The sequence below is a fragment of the Berghia stephanieae genome, chromosome 3, assembly GCF_034508935.2.
Source record: "Berghia stephanieae isolate SIO BIC M18660-M18661 chromosome 3, UCSD_Bste_1.3, whole genome shotgun sequence".
NCBI lineage: Eukaryota > Metazoa > Mollusca > Gastropoda > Nudibranchia > Aeolidiidae > Berghia > Berghia stephanieae.
Genome location: NC_088362.1, coordinates 92,862,813 through 92,885,980, shown reverse-complemented (window position 1 = coordinate 92,885,980; position 23,168 = coordinate 92,862,813). Strand labels below are relative to the sequence as shown.

The following is a 23,168-nucleotide window of genomic DNA, read 5'->3' as shown; positions in this document are numbered from 1 at the left end:
TTCGTATTTGGCCATGAAATTTGTCTAAAATTCGTAAAATTACGAAAAAGTCATAAGATTCGGCATGTATGAAATAGCCAACTCAAAATTTCATGCCATCAGCTATGCCCAGGTAGAATCAAATCTTACTTAATCGATTTTTCAAATTAACGATCACATATGAACAAAATATGGAGCATCTTGACTGTACTTCATATCTCAGGATAAGAACCATTAACTCTGCTAAATAATAGAATGATTTGACAGCTGGGTTGATTTTGCCTTTTATTTTTATGTTATACTTTTATACCATGATATATTATCAAGAGAATGTAATGCTGCCTTGTCTTAGAAGTTATTGAAATCGCCATGCATCGTCTAAGAGATAGACACTTTAAATCAAAACAAGCCATAAAAAAAAAGGTAGATTATATATCTATCACAAATTGTTGTAGTTCACATAAACACAGAAAAAGACATTTACAAATTTGCATTTAAACTCTACATTAAAGCATTTTCCAGACGATTTAGGAATGGTGGCTTTTATTAATTTATCATTCCGACATTAAAAAACTAATTGGATTTGGCGTCTCCGTTGACCTTGGAAAAAATTTCATTCAATGCATCTCTGAAAAAAAAAAGATAAACATTTAATATAACAAAAAATATATATATTATCATGAAAAACAGCTTTTACATAGGTTTATTACTGTCTCAAAATGTCCCACATTTTTTATCAGTAGTATTTCAGCTACTTTTCGCCAAAAAATTTACTCCATCATTACCAACTAGGTAAATATCTTATCCATCAACTCAATTCTGATTTCGATCATCAAAAACTTAATATCCTAATTCCCTGTTTTCTATCTTATTCAAGATTTGCTGACATTGATCAAAAAGTATTGGGAGCTACAGTCAACTTTTATTCATAATTTATACTTCAGCCCTGGCTCTTATTTCACAATGTGGCAACAACAACCATAAAAGTTGCCATTTCATTTTTGCAAAATTAGTGATACCATAGAAAGGGGTGACTAAGGCCAGCCTCCAATTGCGCCCCCCCCCCCCCCAACTAATGTACATTATTGGGGACTCCTTTTTTAACATATTTATATGATATGGGGGGGGGGGGGGGGCAAAGTAGCCGAGTGGTCAAGGCATTGCACTGTGACCTGGAAGGTCCCGGATTCGAGTCCCCTTCAGGCACTTTCGTTTTTTCTCCTTGCGCAAGATTATTAACACCCAATTTGCTCACTTGGACAACATGGGTGATTTCTGTTGACATCAGACATCTCGTTTGATGAATTATCTACATTCCTTTGTGGAATGCCTAGGTGACGATATCTTATGATTTTGTGACGGAAGGGCATAATTTTTTTTTTAAATTTTTTATATGATATATCTTGACATTGAAATAACCTGTCCAATGCTCTTTTTCTAAATAGTGGAAAGGTTGAAATTATCAAATAATGTAGATTTTACCGTATTTATTTAATAATTTTCAATGTGGTGGGGGGACATTTGGAGCCTGGTCTGAGTCACCCCCTTACACGGTGGACACATCTTGCCTTATTTTTTAAAATATATTTTTTTTAAACACATGGAATAACAAATTCGCTGAATATTATGGAAGCAGCACACAACACAGTAATGATATCTATAAACAAGTACCGATATCAAGGAGAAACATTTTTTTTTTTAAATCAACTAATTTAACAAGTTAGCAATTTTAGTTAGTTTAATTTATTTATTTATCTATTTTTTTTTTTTTTGGTTAAGTAAAGAAATTGAAAGGAAAAAAAAATATAAACATAAAAAAAGAGACAAATAACCAAATATGCTTAATAGTATAGTTGGGCTATTTTATTTCCTAGTGATTACAGATTAATATAAGAGTGCATTTGTCCTTCAAAGATTGGAATGTGAAATTTCCCTTTATAATATCATATTACAAATAATAAAAATAATAATAATAATAATAATAATAATAATAATAATAATAATATAATAATAATAATAATAATAGTAATAATAATAATAATAAAATAATAATAATAATAATAATAATAATAATAATAATAATAATAATAATAATAATAATAATAATAATAATAATAATAATAATAATAATAATAATAATAATAATAATAATAATAATAATCTATTCTTTCTAAAAAATAGGGTTGGGGATCAACATTGTTCCGCACAGACAATGTTAAATTTTTATCATTGAGCTCAGAATTAATGGCAAATCTAAAAGTTATAAAATTATTTTCCAAAGATTGATATATGAGTAACTTGCAAAACTTTGTTAAATTAAGCCCCACTTTTATTGCCCGTGGATTAAAATGAGTATTTAGAACATCTGCTAGGGTGTAATTATGAGTCTTTATTTGATTTTTGGCCGCTAGACCATAATTCTCGATCCTTAATTTGATCTTGGTCTTGGACTATTTGACTTTCTTATTTGCCATCTGGCCAACATTTTCGATTAAGAGGCAGATTGCCTTTTACCGATAAAGTGGCAGATTGGCTTTTACATGCAAAATTAGCATGTACGAGTGTATTCGTTTAGCTTAAGCTGCATAATTCCAGGTTTGTAAAAATGCCATCACGGATTTTAATCATTAAGGGAATAAATCAATATGGGTGAAGTTAATTCATTTTGCATAAATATGTTAGACTCTGAGAGTTCTGATGGCTCACTGATACCTATTTGTCACTCGCATTCAGTGGTGTGCCTGTCCTTCCACATGGTCCTAGCTTGGCTTTATTCAATTTTTTAACCATTCTTCTTTTCTCAGATGTTTATTTATTCAATTTGTCAATTTCTGGTAACATTGTAAAAGCTGTAGAACAAACTTTCTTACCTCCTGTACTATAATTAAAATAGATGAGTGCTGTTCTTATTAATAGCCTTTATTTCCCCACAAATATTGTGGGTTCTACACTCGTAATAATAATAATAATAATAATAATAATAATAATAATAATAATGATAATAATAATAATAATAATAATAATAATAATAATAATAATAATAATAATAATAATAATAATTATAATAATAATAATAACAATAACAATAACAATAATAATAATAATAATAATAATAATAATAATAATAATAATAATAATAATAATAATAATAATATCTTTTCATAGACGATTTGAGCAAAATATAGTGCAACACATGTTTTAAACTATTCCAAATTAATTTAATCAAAATCATATGTTTAAAAAAAAAAAAAGGAGGAGTGCACTGATGAGAAATACATAATATATAGAAGTAATTGCACTGGATAAAAAATAAATAATACACTTACCTCTTTTCAGCAATTTGCTTCTTTAATCTTTCTTCCAATGACGCAGTCTTAGCTTCTTTCAGCTTTGCCTCAAACTCTTCAATGTTTGCCTTGTATCCTGTCACGTTATGAATGATCTGTATATGCCTTCCACCACTAGCCACCACGTATCGATTCAAAGTGTCAAATGACAAACAGGATATCTCCTCTAAAGAAGTAAAAAAGACAACAACAACAAAAAAAGAATAATACAAATAAAAGAATTAGAAAAATCATTCATACAAAACAAAATTAATGTTGGGTCCAGTCAAAGATCATTGTTTTTATCATCATTATCATTATCATGATCATAATTATTATTATTATTATTGTTATTACTATTATTATTATTATTATTATCATTATTATTATTGTCATCACACAGCAACTAGTTCTCCTCTATACTCTATAACACTTAGAGTTCCTTTGATATGGCCACACCAGCACCATGCATCCACGATCCAACATTCCATCTGCTCACGGTCAATTAACCTTCCCTTGCACATGGTTCATACAGATGATCAAGGGAGTTACTTTTCCTGTTCTAGTCTGTGTTGGTCTTATATCATTATTCAAAACCAGTTATGATTCAGATTTTAACGAATGAACAATATTTAATTTTCTATCAGTATCCAGAATAAAGTTAAGCTATTTCTGAATACCTTTTTCATTTCTCTCAGTTAAATGACTAGGATGATGTGATGTGTCGGATTCATAAGTGTATTTCTTGAGTGAATTTTTTTATATGAGTTACATCATGGAGTTTTAAATAAATTGTGCACAATAAAATATAATGTAATTATTCACTTTAAAAAGTTGAAAGTTGCCTCTTAGATTTACACACAAATTTGAAATTAATAATAATCACATTTCCCTGTAAAAAATGTTTTCTTCTTTCATAATTTAATCAATAACTCTCTTAGTAATACGTTTTATGATTATATTTATTTATTCACATTATGTTTTTTTTTTTGGTTTTTTTTTGTTTACTTTGGTTTCCTTTGTTATTGTGTTCTACTTTTTTTTTTTTTAATTTTAATGTTTATTTATTTACTTATTTATTTTGCATTTTGTAAAAGGATCAAATATTAGGATGATGGAACATTCAGAAATAGACCATTATGATAAACTTAATAAGCTGTGCAGATTGTGTTGTGCATTCTATGGATTGATAGGCATAGTTTTGAAATGGGTTTTCATGGAGAGCAGGGGGAGAAATGTTGCATTCCACTATTGCAAAGATAGAAAAACGGGCATCAGGTTAAAGGTCAGAGAGTAGGAAACGTGCTTGCATCATGGAAACTTTTTTTATTACAAACAGATCCAGAGCTTAAAGTTTTCCGCAACAGTCTAAGTAAAAGGAATCCTTCCATCACCATTTCTTCTTCACACATAAATCTGATGTTGCTAGATTATTGCTTATAAACAGAACAGTTTATATTAATTGTAGATTTGGACACTTACACAAAATCCTTAATTTTACCAGTCATTCTTCTGTCCAGTACTGAATTTATCAAGACCACGTATCTGGTTTTTCTCTCACCAACTCAAGTATGCTTGATAAACATCTATGACACCCGTCCAACTCACTCACTGCACAGGCAACTTAACATAAACACACAATAATAATAATACTCTACCATATATCCATACTCACAACTTTTATATGGTTATCTTAGAGCAAACAACCAACACTCAAGTATTTCCTCATATTATAAGACTAGGACAGCTAGCTTGGAAAAAGTGTTACCGTCATGGACAGCTGTGATTGTTTCATTTGGCTTGCAGAAAAAAAGGGTTAGTTGACTATATTCTATAACTATTTGTCTATAGCCATATCAAAATTCATCTGAATATTATGTGAACTATCTGGACAATTTTTTTTTTTTGTCAAACAATGTATAATTAATGCAATTTGCAATATATCCCATTTTTAAGAAGTGAAAATGTGATGTTATCTTGCCTTTAGAAGTATGAAAATTGTTGTATACCTAGTCAATCTTATTGAAAATATATCTTCGATGATAAATCTGTAAAATTCGTCCTAAATTTATAATTATTGCAAGGTTTTTGATGATAAAGATGCAATCATCATACAACAGAAATAAGCTGTTATCCAGGTAAAATTCTTGCCTGCTCTGACAATCATTGACTGTGACGTGACCCGAAAAGGTGTGTGCTAGTAACTCTGCTGTATGTATACAAGTCATGAGACTTAGATGCCGTGATCATTATAACAAAAAAAGATTATAACAACAATGAATATTATTACAGCTTCATTACACAAACTGCTGTTGTCCATGTAAAAAATTGAAGTGATGAACAGTACAATATAAATAAAAGAAATATTACTCTATTATGAACTAAATAAAGCAAAGACAATTACTAAATATTAGTTAATAAACAGAGTTAAATTTTTAAAGCTGGCAATGCCATTTAAAGAATAAAATACTAAGAAATCGAACACTGTCTACAAACCATTTAAATTATGGTAAAATTTTCATTACCTGGAAAAACATTTTCAAAGACAGCATCTGGTGAAGAAGCTGTTCCATTCCACAAGGCAATGTTTGTATCACTAGCAATGGCAGCTGCTCTTCCATCGGGAGATAAGGCAATATGGTGGGGATTGGCAAGGGTCAAGTTGCCTGTGAATAATAACTTGGGGTCCTGGCCCATCTGGTAATTTACTAGGAAGGTAAAATAATATGATTAAAAGAAGTCCTTTAGAGATGTAGACTTACAGAGCTGACGTTTATCCCAGTCCCAGAGGATTAATTTTTTTTTTTTAAATTGAGCTTTTTTATAGCGCAATATCCACTAAACATGCTTAAAGCAATTTACAGGGGGTATAAACACTTAACATTTAGGACGACACATGATACTTGTTAGGTGAGATTACAATGTTTTGGACAGAAACAATGCTGTTAATGGCCAGGTACTCATTTTACACCTCAGTACAATGAGAGAATGTGAGTAAAAAGCCTTTTCCAAGGACTCAACTATGACTTGCTCAGAGAGGGACTCAAATCCTGAACCCTCCAATCCGAAGGCAAGTGTCAAACCACAAGACCACATAGCTGCACACGGAGAAGAAGCACTCGTGTACTATAAAACCCTGAAAAGGAATGTATGATACAGTGCCAGACAACGCAGATAAAAGAAGATATCATCTCCCACTCAAAATAAAAATAATTGTTTAGCATGCATAATTAATTTTAAAAATTAAGCCCTTTCTTACCATCAGTATTCCAGAGTTTCCAAGTTCCATCCTTTGACACTGATGCCATTCTGTTTGAGAAAATATAAAAACCAAATTCAAACTATCTATTCAGGTATCAGTCTCTGGAAAGTTTATGTTAACAAAATTTTGAATCTGATCTAGATTTAAAAAAAAGGAAAAATAAATAACTTAATAAATAAATAAAATAAAGATGGTGCCATGCCATGAAAAGAGCTATAGCAATGAAATAAAATCTTGAACACAAAGCATCAAAACATTTCAGCCAATGCAGAATTACCAGAACAAGGGGGATGGAATTGTGACATTTTGATAACATCACCAATCTAGCTGCCTTGTTCTGAACGTTCTGCAATCTGTCAGTGTTGTACTTCGGGCCACCAGCAATTACCAGGCCTACTTGAGGATAAGGGAAGATGACAAATGTTCTTAGTGATTCCTCACTTGATGACAAACGCTTCCAATGCTTTTTTAAGATGGCATTGACAACTGGTTAACTCCAGTAATATAATTATTGATAGACTTAATATACTCAAACTAGGTACCTAGATTGCGAACATAGGATGGGAATATCAGATATATAATGTTTCATCAGAATCAGGACTAAAAGACTATCCATAACCATGCTGAATAGTTCCTGGTTATCAATTAACGGGTAGAGGACAACAAAAAGTATTATAACATCACATACTGTTATAATCAATGCTTTATTAACAAGTTTGTTTGCCTTATCAAGATAGATACATACTACTTGCATTGAAAATATTGACTTTCTAATGGTTACAAAAATTATCAGCATGAAACAAAAGGTTTTGATGATAAAAACTGATAATAGCTTGTACAAAGTAATAGATCTTGATCATGTTAAAAACGCCAATCAATCACAGAAAAAAAAAAAGTCGCCAGGATAAGAATAAATAGAAAAAGGAAAGGGAGGAGAGAATAACAAATAAAACTAATCTCTTACCTTGTAGAATCATTGTTAAAATCAAAACTGTTCACACCAGCCTTGTGACCTTTCAACTCGAATGCTCTCATAACTTCTTTGAAGTTATCACCTTTATCAAAACAAACCTCCCAAACTTTAACATCTGGAGTGAAACCTGATCAAAATTTGTTTTAAAACTTAAATTTCAAAGATAGATTTGTCATCATCAACAAAAGAAGAAGAAGAAGAAGAAGAAGAAGAAGAAGAAGAAGAAGAAGAAGAAGAAGAAGAAGAAGAAGAAGAAGAAAGAAGAAAAAGAGAAGAAGAAGAAGAAGAAGAAGAAGAAGAAGAAGAAGAAGAAGAAGAAGACAAAGAGGAGGAGGAGGACGAGGAGGAGGAGGAGCAGGAGGAGGAGGACGAGGAGGAGGAGGTGGTGTGATCATGTGTGAAGGAGGAAAAAATTTAAACAATCACAGTCGTGAGGAAAGAAAACTTCCGCTCAGAGCAGTCAATCACCTTTTGAAGAAAAATTTATTTTGAATTATTTTTTCCGGTTGTCATTCAAGGGAGAAAAATAATCAACCGAAGAAATGCGTGTGTATCCGTAGCAAAATAGAGGGAAACAGCTCAGTCCGACACATGCTGTGCGTGTTAGTTGATTACCGACTACGCGTGTGTTCGACGACTCGCGACAAGACATTGTCACCCCTCTCTCTCGTCTGTGGCACAGTCGGCAGTAGGCAGTGAATACATCCACATCTAGCAGAACATGTAGGTGGAATAATAATCCAGTATACCTAGCTGTCTAGTTTATTTTGTCTTTGACGCAACAAATAAAAAGTCCTTTTTTTTAGTCAGCATTCAAAACGGAATAAAAACTTATTTTTTCGAGGCACGAAATAAAACTTGTATTTTCATTTGTGTTGGTTCTGTTTTTTGACGTTACAAATTTTATTTTTACTTTTAATGTCAGCACATAACAGAATATATAATTATTGAATCAGCTCTCTATAATATTATCCTTACTTCACACATAGATAGATGAATATGTTGGCTTAATTTATTTATAATTAAAAAATAACTTTTACTTTAAATTTAGAACAGGACACATAAGTATATTATATCTATATTTATAGAACATTTTACTTCTTAGAAATAATATATATAACTCCTTTTCAATCTCTTATCTACAATCTTTTACTTAAAAGCAAATGATAAATATTTCTATGAATTAAGGTGATAACCGCAAAATAATTTATTTATTCCTCAGATGAAATATTTATGCAATCGCAATAACACGATTTTTATGTTATATTCCTCTCTACTTTTTAGTATAATATCATTTAACCTTTACCAGTTTATAAAGTACCTTGATAATCATTTGATTATTTATATTTTTATTGGACAAGAATTTTATATAAGTATAATCATAGTCATCATAATATATCCGCTTGTTGTTCCACTGTACATTTCAAGACTTTTAATAATCTTTGCCAAGTTTCATTTATTTTATTAACATTTGATATTTCTTTTATATATTACCGAATTGTGTTGAGATACAAAATTATAATTTCTATACAAGGATCAATTAAAGTATATCTTATCTTATCTTAATATATCAAGCAAAATCGTACTGTCAGCTGGAAATCCAACAATTATCAGAAGATTTACAGGCCTGCCATATAAATGATCACTTTTTAAAATGCTTTAGAAAAGATCAATGATTTTCTGTGTGGAAACACATTCCTCAATGAGTGAAAAAAAAATAATATCATATTTTGATACAAAAATCTAAAACTAGATACGGGAAAAAAAAGAAAAGAAAGAAAAACAATATTCAAATTCACATTTCATCTGTAAAAAGGTCAGGTCTGTAATCTCACCTGATGATCCAACAAATCGTCCACAAGGAGACAGTCTGCAGCAGGAATTCTGCATCTGATTTGTATTGATCTTTGCTAGATGGTCACCTGAGTGTTGAAAAAAATGTGAATAACATTATTATGGATAAATTGATTTAGACCTGCCAACATTTTCAAACAGAAAGCAAGTAGCATATGACATAAACTCGCCTCAATTATAATTGAATAATAATACTACTACCAGCAAATAGCTCTTTGAGCATGTTGTACAGAGATAAATATAAATGCTACCTTTGATTCAATCGAGAAGAAGAAAAGGGAGAAGATAAATATGAATGAGTAAATAGCCAAACAAAATCAGGTAGAGCTTCCACAGTAATACACAGCACATAAAAATTCAATCAACCCATCATGCTTTGTGAAAAGCAAATCAACCATTGCTTTCATAAATCAATTGTTGCACACCAAGACTGACAAATGGCTTAAGAGTAATGTATTACCATCATAAGGGGAAGGAGTTATGATATACTTAATGCCATTGTTGATTAACTTTTTTGCTCAATTGAAGACACAAAACAACTTCATTCTAGTTCCTTTCAATGGGAATATTCATGTTTTTGATTACTTGGAGAGAAAAACAATCTTAAAATGTTTGATGGGGCTCTGAAATCGTTCCAATTAACTGGTCTGCACTCCAATTAACCTGTAGAAATCATATAGAAAAATATCTGCCACAGACAGATTGTTAAGCGGCTGTTCCAACAAAGCGGTGTTCCTAAATACCAGCTTCGACTGTAATAATAATAATAATAATAATAATAATAATAATAATAATAATAATAATAATAATAATAAAAATTATAATAACAACAATGAACAATGACGATGATGATGACAATAATAATAATATTAATAATAATGAAAATAAAAATAATAATAATAATAATAATAATAATAATAATAATAATAATAATAATAATAATAATAATAATAATAATAATAATAATAATAATAATAATAATAATAATAATAATAAAAGTAACAATACTCTTACTACTACAATTACTATTGCTACTGCAACTACGACTATTACTACTACTACTACCACTTTTTAAAGTAGTCCTTCAGAGCCATTCGGCCAATTGAACTGGAGTTTACCCCAGCTTCTACAGAGTGAAATGGACAATAGCAATTGCTTGCTATCCTTTTGATAGGATGCTAGTCTATCACAGAGTACTTTCCGCCAAATCTGGCAGACTCAGCTACAGTTGGGTGGACAGAAAGAATCTCGACTGCACCCAGGATCGATCTCGATCCCTTTGCGTGTGAAGCAAGTGCTCTACCACCTGAGTTTTCGGGACCCCCAATACCACCACTAATATATAATAATAATAATAATAATAATGATGATGATGATGATGAGGATGATGATGATGATGATGATGATGATGATGATGATGACGATGATGATGATGATGATGATGATGATGATGATGATGATGATGATGATGATGATGAGGATGAATGATGATGATGATGATGATGATGATGATGATGATGATGATGATGAGATGATGATGATGATGATGATGATGATGATGATGATGATGATGATGATGATGATGATGATGATGATGATGATGATGATGATGATAATAATAATAATAATAATAATAATAATAATAATAATAATATAATGATGATGATGATGATGAGGATGATGATGATGATGATGATGATGATGATGATGATGATGATGATGATGATGATGATGATGATGATAATAATAATAATAATAATAATAATAATAATTCTGTCCTGTCAGAAAGTTGCACTGAAAAGTGTGCAAAGTTGCACCAGAAAATCAAGGAAGTTGCACCAAAAGTTGAAAAAAATGGCAAAAGTTGCACTAAATCAAAAACTGCAAAGGGGATAGATAAAAATGAATGTATTCGCATAACAGGACAACACCAGGCAACATGATGATCACACCGAAGACAGAATTGACTACTACCATACACAAACACGACACTCAATACAGTTCATTATCATTTGTTCACTACGAGCGTGAAAAGTTTTTTAAAACTAATAAGGACAAAAATTATAATGATAATAACAATAATAAAAATTATCTATTATTATTATTATTATTATTATTATTATTATTATTATTATAATATTTATTATTATCGTCATAATAATTATTATTGTATTTATTATTACTATTATTATAATTAGAATTATTATTATAATATTTATTATTATCGTCATAATAATTATTATTGTATTTATTATTACTATTATTATAATTATAATAATTATTATTATTATTATTATAGAAAATTGTGGAATGAAATTAAAGAAATAGCATTCCTCTGTTGAAATCTTTAGTATTTTTCTCTATAAAGTCATGGGGGCCAAATGGACCCCAAATGAGGAAATCGTACTTTCTAGTATTTTTCTCTTTGAACCATTTGGACCCCAAATTGGAAAATCTCAAATTCCAGATGAGCATGCTCAGTGTTAGTAAATTATGTATGTGTATGTCATGGACCTCATCATTTTAGGAAAAGTCACCAAATTTCAGGTCCCTGTGTCAAAAATTGACTGTTTTATTAATAAAAAACACCCCCCTGGGGTCTTTTTGGCCCCCAAGTATGAAAATAGGGTTAAGTTACCGGGACCAGTACACAATATTTTGAGAAAAATTTTAGTGGGTTTTCCGCAAAAGTTGCACCAATGTTGCAAAAAAGCATCAAAGTTGCACCACGGTTGCAAAAAACGGCAAAAGTTGCAAAAAACGCGAATTCGCGTCAAAGTTGCAATCGCGAATTTCTGACAGGACAGATAATTATAATAATAGTAGTAGTAGTAATGATATTTATTGAATGTGTGTCTGTGTATGTAGTGTCATGTGTATGTATGCAAATCGGATCACACATACACCAAGACAGAAGTAATATTGGGTAATGATATAAAAAGGCCAACACAAAAATAATGTTTCGAACAATCTTTTTAAAGCTAACAATATCATAATAAAAAAGAAAACAAATCCGAAAACATTGAGAGCAAAACTTAGCCATACCTTTAGGTGTCCAAAGATTAATAGTCGTGTCAGCACTGCCTGTGATGAGAAACCGTCCATTAGCTGCAATTCTCATTGCAATTATCTCAGCATTGTGTTTCTGTGATGGAAAGAAAGGGGATTATATTATATTATGTGCTTTGGCAAAACTTAAAGCATTTCTTATTTTTCCCTTTGTCTAATTTTGATTTTTTTTTTTTTTTTTTTTGTTTGTTTATTGCTTTAGGTCTCTTCCAACACAAATGAGGTTATATGAGAGACCGCTGAAACAAAAAAACAAGCAATCCAACAAAAATAGTACAAATGTAAATCAAAATCATAACCTAAAGATATAAGCTAAATTATAAATAACCAAGAACAAACAGGCAGAAGATTTACAGAAAAAAAAATATCCCCTGTCAAAAATACAATCACAAACCAAAGAAGCAGGATAGGCTAGTAAAGAGAAGAAGAAACGACATCACTATCGGATCGTACACCCATGCGAACATCATAGGTATATGATTCAAGGGTGATGCTCCCATCCAACTAATTTTGATTTAGATATCTCTTGGTTGTTGTAAAATATAATAAAAGAACTTGAATGTGGGCAAATTATTAAAAAGAAAAAAAAAGAGAGAAAGAAAGGTACAGGATGAAACTGTTTTTGATAGTTTGTTTTAAAGGGTTTTATGGTGCTTGCAACATATTTAGGTCATATCGCGCCAGTAAAAAGGAAGAAAATGGCATAGTAAAAAGTTCTAGAATTACAATGAAGGCAACGAGAAAAAGTAAGGCAAAGAGGAATTAGTTCAAACTGGGAACAGATGTAGATTCCAAGAGCACACTATTATTGTACTAAGTTTGAGATCACCTAAAATGAGACGAACACAGTCCCCAAATAAGAGGAACACACTCAAATGTTTACAAATCATCTATATGTAAAACCAAAATAACACTGCATAAGAGAGAGATAATTTACATGACAAAAATTTCATCTCCCAAAACTCTAACTACACATTTGACTGTTTCCCTCCCAGCAGGGTATTCGGCAACGGCCAGGACGAAACCAAGTAATTTCATTCCAAGATATAGAAAGTATGTTGGAAAACAGATGTAGGGGGATAGAAGACACAGTAGCCCACTAGGGGATGAAATAAAAATATTGTTTTCAATCATTGGTAAATGAGTCGCCCAACTTTTACTCTGGTATACAATTATCATTCAAAGCAAAGCATAAAATTACTCCAACCCACCCGTGTTTATATTATTTTTGGACAGGAAGTTTGCTGCCAGATTGTTTTTTGCTCTCCCAAATTCTTGAGGTTTTGTCCCATCAATGGGTTTTGTTTTTTTCCACTATTGACCCAACAATGATTGGTCGTATTGACACCTTATATGTAAGAAAAGATCTGTTAGTTAACCCTTTGAGCCATGGTGAAGATTATGATCACATTTGTCTAAGAGTGTTCTGGCCATTTTTAAAATAAAAAAAAAGCATACCAGCATGCTCGACTCATTGAGAAGTGAAAAATTATACAAAAGTCAAGAAAATCTGTCAATCAATAAGAAAGTTGCTAAAAATAAAGCCAGAATAAATAAAAGCAATTTTCAAAATCAAATTAACTTGTAAAACAGCTATTTCTTGACCGATTTTTTATGAAAAGGAGACTACAGTTCTGTTTATCTCAATTCGATCTAAACAATGTGACTTTCCAATTTCTCATTGCTTTAAACCTTGTATGATAACCACTGGCCATGTCATCTTTTTGGACAGATTTGGGCATTTGTCATTCAGCTGAGACTCTGGGATGCCTGACTCAAAAATTCGTGAGTAAAAACGGTCGCAGTGGATCAAATATCTTAATTTTCCAAATTTTCTCGACTATATCAAATGATATTAGTTTTGCACCAATCACATTGGTACCAACACTGACAAAATTAAGCCACAAATAATGAAGATAGCGGTGAGCCAGTTATTATCTTCACAATCATTGGATTTTACTTACTGAACCCAATCTTGCCTGACCCACAAGTTTCCCATTTGCATCATTAAATTTGGGTTTCTTTAATCTGTATTTAGACCACCATGGGGAAAAACAAATACTAAAAAAAAAAACATACCACCGGGAAGGTCTGAGCTTCGGTAATCCCCATGTTGCTGCTCCCATCCTCTCGTTTAGCCATACGGAATACTCTAATTCCATTCTCACTGGCAAGACTACCCACTAAAGCTCTGGAAAACAATTTCAGAATGCCTTAATACAATGAAATACTGGTACCAGTCGCTCATGTGTTTTCTCAAACAGACATGACATATGAATTTTGTATCCCTAATATCCAAGGATTTGGAGTCAGAACTTGCCTCTTCATTTAAAATTTGTCCATACTTGAGCATTTATATAGTGCAATATCCACCAAACATGCCCAAAGCACTTAAAAAGGGATTGTTAACCAACAGCAATATATAACAAATAGGACAAGACATGATGTCTGTTAGGCGATATTACATTTTTTTCCGGACAGAGACAATGCTGTTAACTCATTTTATACCTGAGTACAATGAGAGAATGTGAGTAAAAAGCCATTTCCAAAGACTCAACTATGCACTCAAAGTTGGACACAAACCCCTAGACCTTCCGATCTAAAGGCGAGTGTCACACCACTAGACAACATAGTCGCATGTGTCCTCGAACATTAACCTAATGACCAATTCAATACAACTACCATAGTGCTAGGCACTATGCCAAATCTATGGCTTTAGACTTCTTGAATGTGATCAAACTTCTCTGTCCGTCATATCAAGGCTATTTTGATGTCTTAGGAGCAGGCAAATTTTCTTTTGTTTGAAAATTCTATACGATTAGAGATAAAGAGGAAAAAGGGAAAAAACAAGTTGTTTAAAAAAAAAAGAAAATAGAATCAAAGATGTAGTTTGTGTGAGTAGGTGGAATTTGTGTTCGTGTGTTCAATATCATTGGGAGAAGTATGAAGCATAGAGACACCATTTGATTTTTGTTGAGGGAGTAAGAGGTTTAGAATGCTCAATTGATGCTTTTGATTACTATTTGGTTTCAAAAACTGCACCATGGTAACAGTTAAGGTTTTGTCAGAATGTAAATGCAGATAGTATGACATGATGATGATGATTTAGAATTTTTCATCAGTATTGTTTTACAGTTTTAATAGCAAGAATCAACCATAAAAATCTGGCATATATTATGTTATGTATGTTCTCTATAATATTGTATGGTTATAAATGTGTAACCAAATGACAAATTGCCACTATTTTGAGGACAATAAAGACGTATTATCTTATTATTTTATTCTTTAACTAGAATAGCGATTCCTGAGTTATGCATCTCATAATTTACGATATTATAGGTTTTGCTTTACGGCAATTAAGTGTTCTCTACAGTGATAACATTCCAGAATTTGTGCCACAGACATTTCAGATATAATTATTTCCAATCCGAAAAATGTAATGTTCAACGCAATCAAACTAAGACTTAATATCGTAAATAATGATGACAAAAATAAAAATAGAGATAATAATAATAACAATAATAATAATAATAACCATCATCATCATCATGGCAAACTCTGTCCACAACTTTCTCCAAAGTCTCTTTATATATATATATATATATTATTTTATTCTTTTTATAATCTGTTATATAGGTAGATAGTTGGATGGTGGAAGGTTTGTATGTGTGTGTATGTGAGAGATAGCGAGAGAGAGAGAGAGAGAGAGAGAGAGAGAGAGAGAGAGAGAGAGAGAGAGAGAGAGAGAGAGAGAGATAAACGTGATTATTATTATCATTATTATTATTAAAAAGAAATATTTCAAAGCAGTAATTAACACAAACAGGTCAAAACCTCATCTCTAAGCTGCAGACAGTTCCCCCCCCCCCCTCTCTCTCTCTCTCTCTCTCTCTCTCTCTCTCTCTCTCTCTCATTAATACATAATAAACATTAATAATTAATAGTAAAACTGTAGGTAAAGACAAAATGAAAAAGACGTTTTACATTTTCACTCAATTACCAATGGTAAATGTAAAGAGTATAATTTTCAGTCAATTAGAAATGAAAAAGTAAACTCTCACTTAGAGTCTGGACTGAAAGCGACTTGATTAACAGAATCATAGGTGACGTTGGCACGAATATACCTGGAAGAAAAGAGAGAAATGACATGAGAATTTGTTTCATAACACAACCCTTCTCGACTGAAAACAATGTTAACTTTGACTGGTTATAACCACCTTGGTGACATTGGCCAAATTTGTAAAGCAAAGTTTTAAATAATAATAAAAATAATATTAAAGATAATAATAATAATAATAATAATACTAATAATAATAATAATAATAATAATAATAATAATAATAATAATAATAATAATAATAATAATAATAATAATAATAATAATAATAATAGTAAACATGGATTTTAAATATACCCTATAATTATTTTAAAACACTTTGAAAAAATAATAATCAGCTTCTATGCTTTTTCTAAGATAAAAATAATTGTTTAAATAAAAATTCGGTCATTGTTGTTTGTAAGGGTTTTACGGCGCTTGGAACACATTTAGGTCATATCAGCGCCAGTAAAAAGGAAGAAAATGGGATAGTAAAAAGTTCCAGAATTACAATTAAGGCATCCAAGAAAAGGTAAGACAAAGGGGAATTGGTTCAAATAGGGAACAGATGTAGATTCCAACAGCACACTATCAGTGTACTTAGTTTGAGATCACCTAAAAGTCTCATCCAGACACAAGCACAGGTCTCCACTATGAGGAACACACTCAAATGATTTACAAATCATATATATAATGTAAAGAAAATATAATACAGTGCATTACAGGAGTGCAAGTCTTTACCTACTTTTAAAAAGAATCGCAAGACACATTTTTACTGTATTTGTTTTTCTTGACTCTATATGAATCCTTGATTTGGCTATGAATTATTATTGTTGTTATTATTTTTTTCACTTAAAATTGATATTTATATTGTAAAGTGCCCAGAGCTTGTGTTTTACACGAGAATGAGCGCTATATAAATGTGTATTATTATTATTATTATTATTATTATTATTATTATTATTATAACAGAGAGATGATTTACAAGGAAAAAAATATCATCTCCCAAAACGAACTTTACATTTGACTGTTTCCCTGTCAGCCAGGGCATCCGGCCAGTACCAGAACAAAACCAAGTAATCTCATTCCAAGACGAAGACAGAAAGCATGTTGGAAAATAGACATAGGGGGATAGAAGACATAGTATGTACCTCCCTGCCCACTATGGGAGGTTTGGTCATTGCCACCTCAATCTAACAAATGTAATATGCATACAATTCTGTACCTAAATAATATGCTACAATGACTCAGAGATCAGACCAAACGAAAACTTATTTAAAAAAAAAAAAAATATATATATATATATATATGGTATATTATCCAATTATTTTATTTTTCAAATCAACAAAGTTGTTGTTAAGTGACGGTTTAAACACTCATCTCAGTTTCCTCTCCCAATCTTCGACATGTATCCTTTGATAGAGCATAAATCTGCTTAATTTTTAAAATCTTTCATACCAATATTACGCCAGCAACATGGCCTGCAGAAAATTAATAGCCAGTCTGCTTATCTGGTTATTCTTGGCATGACAACCTCTCATCTCATTTGTTTCAAAAAAACAGTTTTCAGACACTTTGACCCTTACAACATTGTTTTATGAATTTAACTATATCATTGTTGGCGACTTGTTGTTTGTCCTTTCTATATGTTTAATATAAACTGTTTCATAATCAGCAGATTGCTCAAAATGTGAAGTTGTTTAAAGGATAAACACTATAAAATTGTAATAATTTTTACTCTTCATTCGTAACTTTTCTTTCTTTGATTTTCAATTTGGTGACCTGGGGAAATTATCTGAAAGTATTGTAAGTATACGTGCACTGAGCATAGTGGGTTTATACTTATAATTATATTATATATATATATATATATATATATATATATATATATTGAATCGTGTTTGATACAAATATGGTACGAGAAGTGCTCGACATATTACTTGGTTCAACCACCTTTCGACAATAATGTCAGCACAAACATTTCCTGAAGTCAATTGATACACACTTTCCAAAAAACCACAAGCTACATAAAATTATCAACAGGAATACCATAAAAATAAGCTACTCGTGTATGTGCAACATAGAACAAATAATTTCAAGCCACAACAAAAAAATATTAATAAACCACCGACAAGAGCAAAACCCACCCACCAGCAAATGCAACTGCAGAAATAAGGAACATTGCCCGCTAAACAAACAATGTTTAGAATCAAGTTTAATTTACCACGCCACAGTCACCGAAACTAAAACAAACAAGCAAGAAAAATATGTAGAACTAACGGAAAATAATTTCAAAACAAGATACAACCTCCACACCTCAACATTTAGAAACACTAACAAAAAAAAACATCCACAAAACTCAGCGAACATATTTGGAAATTAAAAGACAACAAACTAGACCACAACATTTCATGGAAAATTTGATCTAAAGCAACAGGATACACACCAACATCAAAACAATGTAGCTTATGCCTGGAAGAGAAATATACTATAATCAAACACCCTCATGAAGCCACACTCAACACGAAAAACGAGATGTACAATATGTGTCTTATTAATCAACTACAAACCGGAACCACTTCAACAAACAACAACAGTCAACAAACCAAACTCATGTAACACACAGTCCTGACGATGGCTGAGTAGGCCTGAAACATCGATGTAGACTGACTCAAACATTGTGGTAAATATTAAAATATATATATATATATATATATATATATATATATATATATATATATATATATATATATATATATATATATATATATATATATATATATATATATATATATATATATATATATATATATTATATATTCTATAGTAATACTCAGCGTGACATGTGAGGTCCACACTTACTTGTGATCTTTTTGACAAAATTCCTTTACACTCCACAAAAGGATGACTCGGTCTGAAAACAAAAATAATTGACATTAAAAAAAAAAAAATTCAATACTAAACAACTGTAGGAGGCATTAACATTTCAACAATTTACTAATGGAGCATGGAAAAATTCTGTACATTTTGAAAAAAAACAAATCCTGTAAAAGGATATGTGGAAATTAGTTACATTGTTGGAATGGCATTTTTGATTTTAAACTTTCCTTAAGAAATTAAATCTGACGAAACGGCGTATTCTGTGTGTTGATGACAAAAGAAAAAGAAAAAAATCTATTTAGAATGGTATTTGATATGTGATGTATTCTGAGTTTTGATGACAAAAAAGCAAATATTTTAATTGGAACAAAACAGAAAGTGATTTAAATTGGCACGTGAGTATTGTACACTTGACTAATGTCTGACTGATATTGTAATCCGAATACTTATAGTATACAGGATGTCAATAAATATTCTCCATGTTGTGAAAGATAGCAAACAGGGGCCAAATAAACTAGCAAATGAAAATTTAAAAAACCCAATAAAATAACAATATAAAACAGAAAAAAAGAGGTGATACTGGCTGGACAGAACCCCAAATCAAGTCTGTTGTATAAATCTTATCCTCTCATGAAAAGTAATAAATTTTTATCTCTTTGAAATAACATAATATAATAATATATTAACTAATAGTAATAGATAATAATTGTTAAAATTTACCATCTGATGTAGACACAAAGTATTTCCCATTCATGCTGAAGTCAAAGGACAGTACTCTGCCTGCATGACCCTTGAGGGTTCCAGCTAACCAAGGATGAGTAAATGGGGTAAATGCTGCAACTTTTTTGGAAGTTTTTTGGTTACCTTTTTTCATCCCACCTTTTTTACTGTCATTCTGCTTTGAGACATGGCCATTGCCTGAAATGCACGTAATTGATCAATATAACAATATGAAATTTCTAGCAAAGTAGATTTTAAACTGGGAGCATTGCTCTTGTATCAAAAACTGTGATCTTTAAATATTTTTGCTGTAGCCATTAGCACCATTTGATATTTGTAACTTTCAGTCATTATCTTATATTAAAACCCCAAATCCGTGATCTTCGATACTTTCATCAATATTGACATAGTACTAATGTACTAATACTGTTAATTTTTGTTTTGTTATTTAAAAAAAAATATAAGTACACAATTACGATACCTATCACCCGCCTGCAGTCAGGTTCTCATCACGTTGGAAGCAAGTGGGATATGTGTTTAAAGTCCTATTCATGAACACAACACCAGAACCCAGAAACTGTAATCATTGTCATCCATTCAGTTACAAGCAATACTCATCATAGCTTCACTTTGCTACAAGACTTTCTTAACTGAGTTGCTGCATTCCATTTTAATTCTTTATATAATTCAACATTTATAATCCCATGACAGTGTGACAAAATAAATGTCTATATCAAGGGTAGACTTGATATTGATTAAAGCCCATCAGCAAAAGCCATTTCTTAGTAAACCTTTTAGCTTTACGCTTTGTCTTATCTTAATAGCACTATTATAAAAAAAAAAAAACAAAAAAAAAAAAACATGAGAAAGGACAAATCAATATCCACACCAATTTTTAACAGTACCAACTCTCAGGAGTCAATCAAATGGTATAAAAAAGAGTAGATCTAGAAATACAGAGTAGTGTCCTTGAAGATCTGATTAAACCAACTCAGTTTTTATCTATTTTCCTTTTGAAGAGCAATCTGTTTGCTATAAGCCTTCCTATTCAGAAAAGTACGATTTCAAGACTCTTTAATTTGACTTAGTCCACAATTAAGTACTTTTAGTAATTATAATACTTTTATCTTAAGCTTTCCAAGGTTTCTTAAATGATTTCTATGATGCCACATGTAAATTTTCAGAAAATTGTTAATGTACTTTTTAAGTTCTGATAACCATTTATTTTTATCCATCTTTGTTTTGTTTGCTTTTAAGTCTTTAAGGGTTTTACGGTGCTTGCAACACATTAAGATCATATCAGCACCAGTAAAAAGGAAGAAAATGGGATAGTAAACAGTTCTAGAATTACAATTAAGGCACCTAAGAAAAGGTAAGACAAAGGGGAATTGGCTCAAATAGGAAACAGATGTAGATTCCAAGAGCACACTGTCAAAGTACTTAGTTTGAGATCAATAAAAGTCTCATCCAGACACAAGGACAGGTCCTCACTAAGAGGAATACATTCAAATGTTTACAAATCATACATAATATGTAAACAAAACATAATACAGTGAATAACAGAGATATAATTTACAAGGAAAAAAATACCATTTTCCAAAACTTACTATACATCTGACTGTTTCCCTCTCAGCCAGGGTATGCGGCCAGGGCCAGGACAAAATCAATTTCATTTCGAGACAAAGACAAAAAGCAAGTTGGAAAACAGGTATAAGGGGATAGAAAACACAGTAAATACTTCCCTGCCCACTATGGGTGGTCAGGAACCCCACCTAGTTATCCATCTTTTAGGGAAGAACTTACTGTACATATTCTAATAAATGCACACCAACTTTTTCTTTTGTGTGTGTTGTCATTTTGAAGTTTTGATGGATGATGGCCGCTGATAATATTCTTATTGGTTTGTTTTTCTAATCAGTATACACAACAGGGTGTTTAAAATTTAATGTATTGGACATTGCTGTGGAAAGAATTAATGCCACAATGAAAAAGCACAATAATAAAAGATATAGGAAACAATGCATAATATAATGTAATTGCCATGTCATAAAAATCTACATATATAAGTGCCTAATAAATAATAAAAAAATTAATAAAATTCCCTTTATTCATACCATAGGGAAAATGTGTCGCTAGGGCCTATTCCAAGGGAAGACTGGAATAACCAGGCGTTAACCGCAGTGCAGGGCCGCAAATTGAGCTAGGACAAGGTGACTTACTCAAGGCCACACAGCGCAGCGGCGAGTGATCAAACTCAGCACCTTTCGGGTACAAAGTAAAGGCTGTACCGCTGAGCCATGCTGCCCCCTCCTTGATGGATTTTCATGCACGGTATGCATTTATTAAGACAAATATACAGTAAGTGAGTGCAGTTTGTTTTTTAAAAAGAGAATATGAGTGCTATTAAATTCCCCATCATTCTGATATTATCAACAAATTTTTTATTTGTTTAGGTAATGCGACCGCTATCTACTTTTCACAGTAATACGGCGAATAGAGGAAATCACTATTCGCAGTTCAGTACTCAGAACGTTTAGACTTAGACTTATCTAGCCATAGAAGATAGTAATAGTAGAGTTAGTCTAGAGTACTCTACTGAAAATAGAAGAAGAGGTGGTCCTGTGTTTTCGACAGAATGTACAATTTGGACGGTTTAAGGAAAGCAGTGGTTCAAGGGTCTCTCTTCTGATAAGAAGAGATGAATATATTAAAATGCGATCTTAAAATTTTAATAAAACTCAAAACCAAACCAACCTTCGTCTTCTACTTCTTGGACTTGTTTGCCCTTCTTGCCGTCGGGCTTGGTCTTAAAAGCATTGAATACAAGAAAAACTAGCAAGAGAACAGCACCTAACGCAGCAGTGACTGCAATGACAGGAATTGATTGCTCTGTTTTATCCATGGCAATTATTTTAGGATTGAGTGAGTTCTCAGATATTTATAACTATAACTTCAAGATATACCGGTAAGGTAAAGAGCAATATTCTGTCATCCAAGTTTGTTGATGTG

At 31.4% G+C, this 23,168-nt stretch overlaps 1 protein-coding gene across 1 annotated transcript; it reads right to left on the bottom strand.

Annotated features, from left to right (window-relative positions):
• Positions 1-411: 411 nt before the first annotated feature.
• LOC144968848 (transducin beta-like protein 2) lies at positions 412-23,168 on the bottom strand. The gene is made up of 12 exons (XM_078907597.1): positions 22,914-23,168; positions 20,160-20,357; positions 19,422-19,473; positions 16,525-16,587; positions 14,543-14,654; positions 12,440-12,539; positions 9,376-9,462; positions 7,532-7,667; positions 6,565-6,614; positions 5,831-6,013; positions 3,306-3,492; positions 412-607 (listed from the first exon to the last, which is right to left on the bottom strand). Exons 1-12 carry the CDS (start codon positions 23,059-23,061, stop codon positions 553-555), a joined length of 1,371 nt encoding a protein of 456 aa, XP_078763723.1. The 5' UTR covers positions 23,062-23,168; the 3' UTR covers positions 412-552.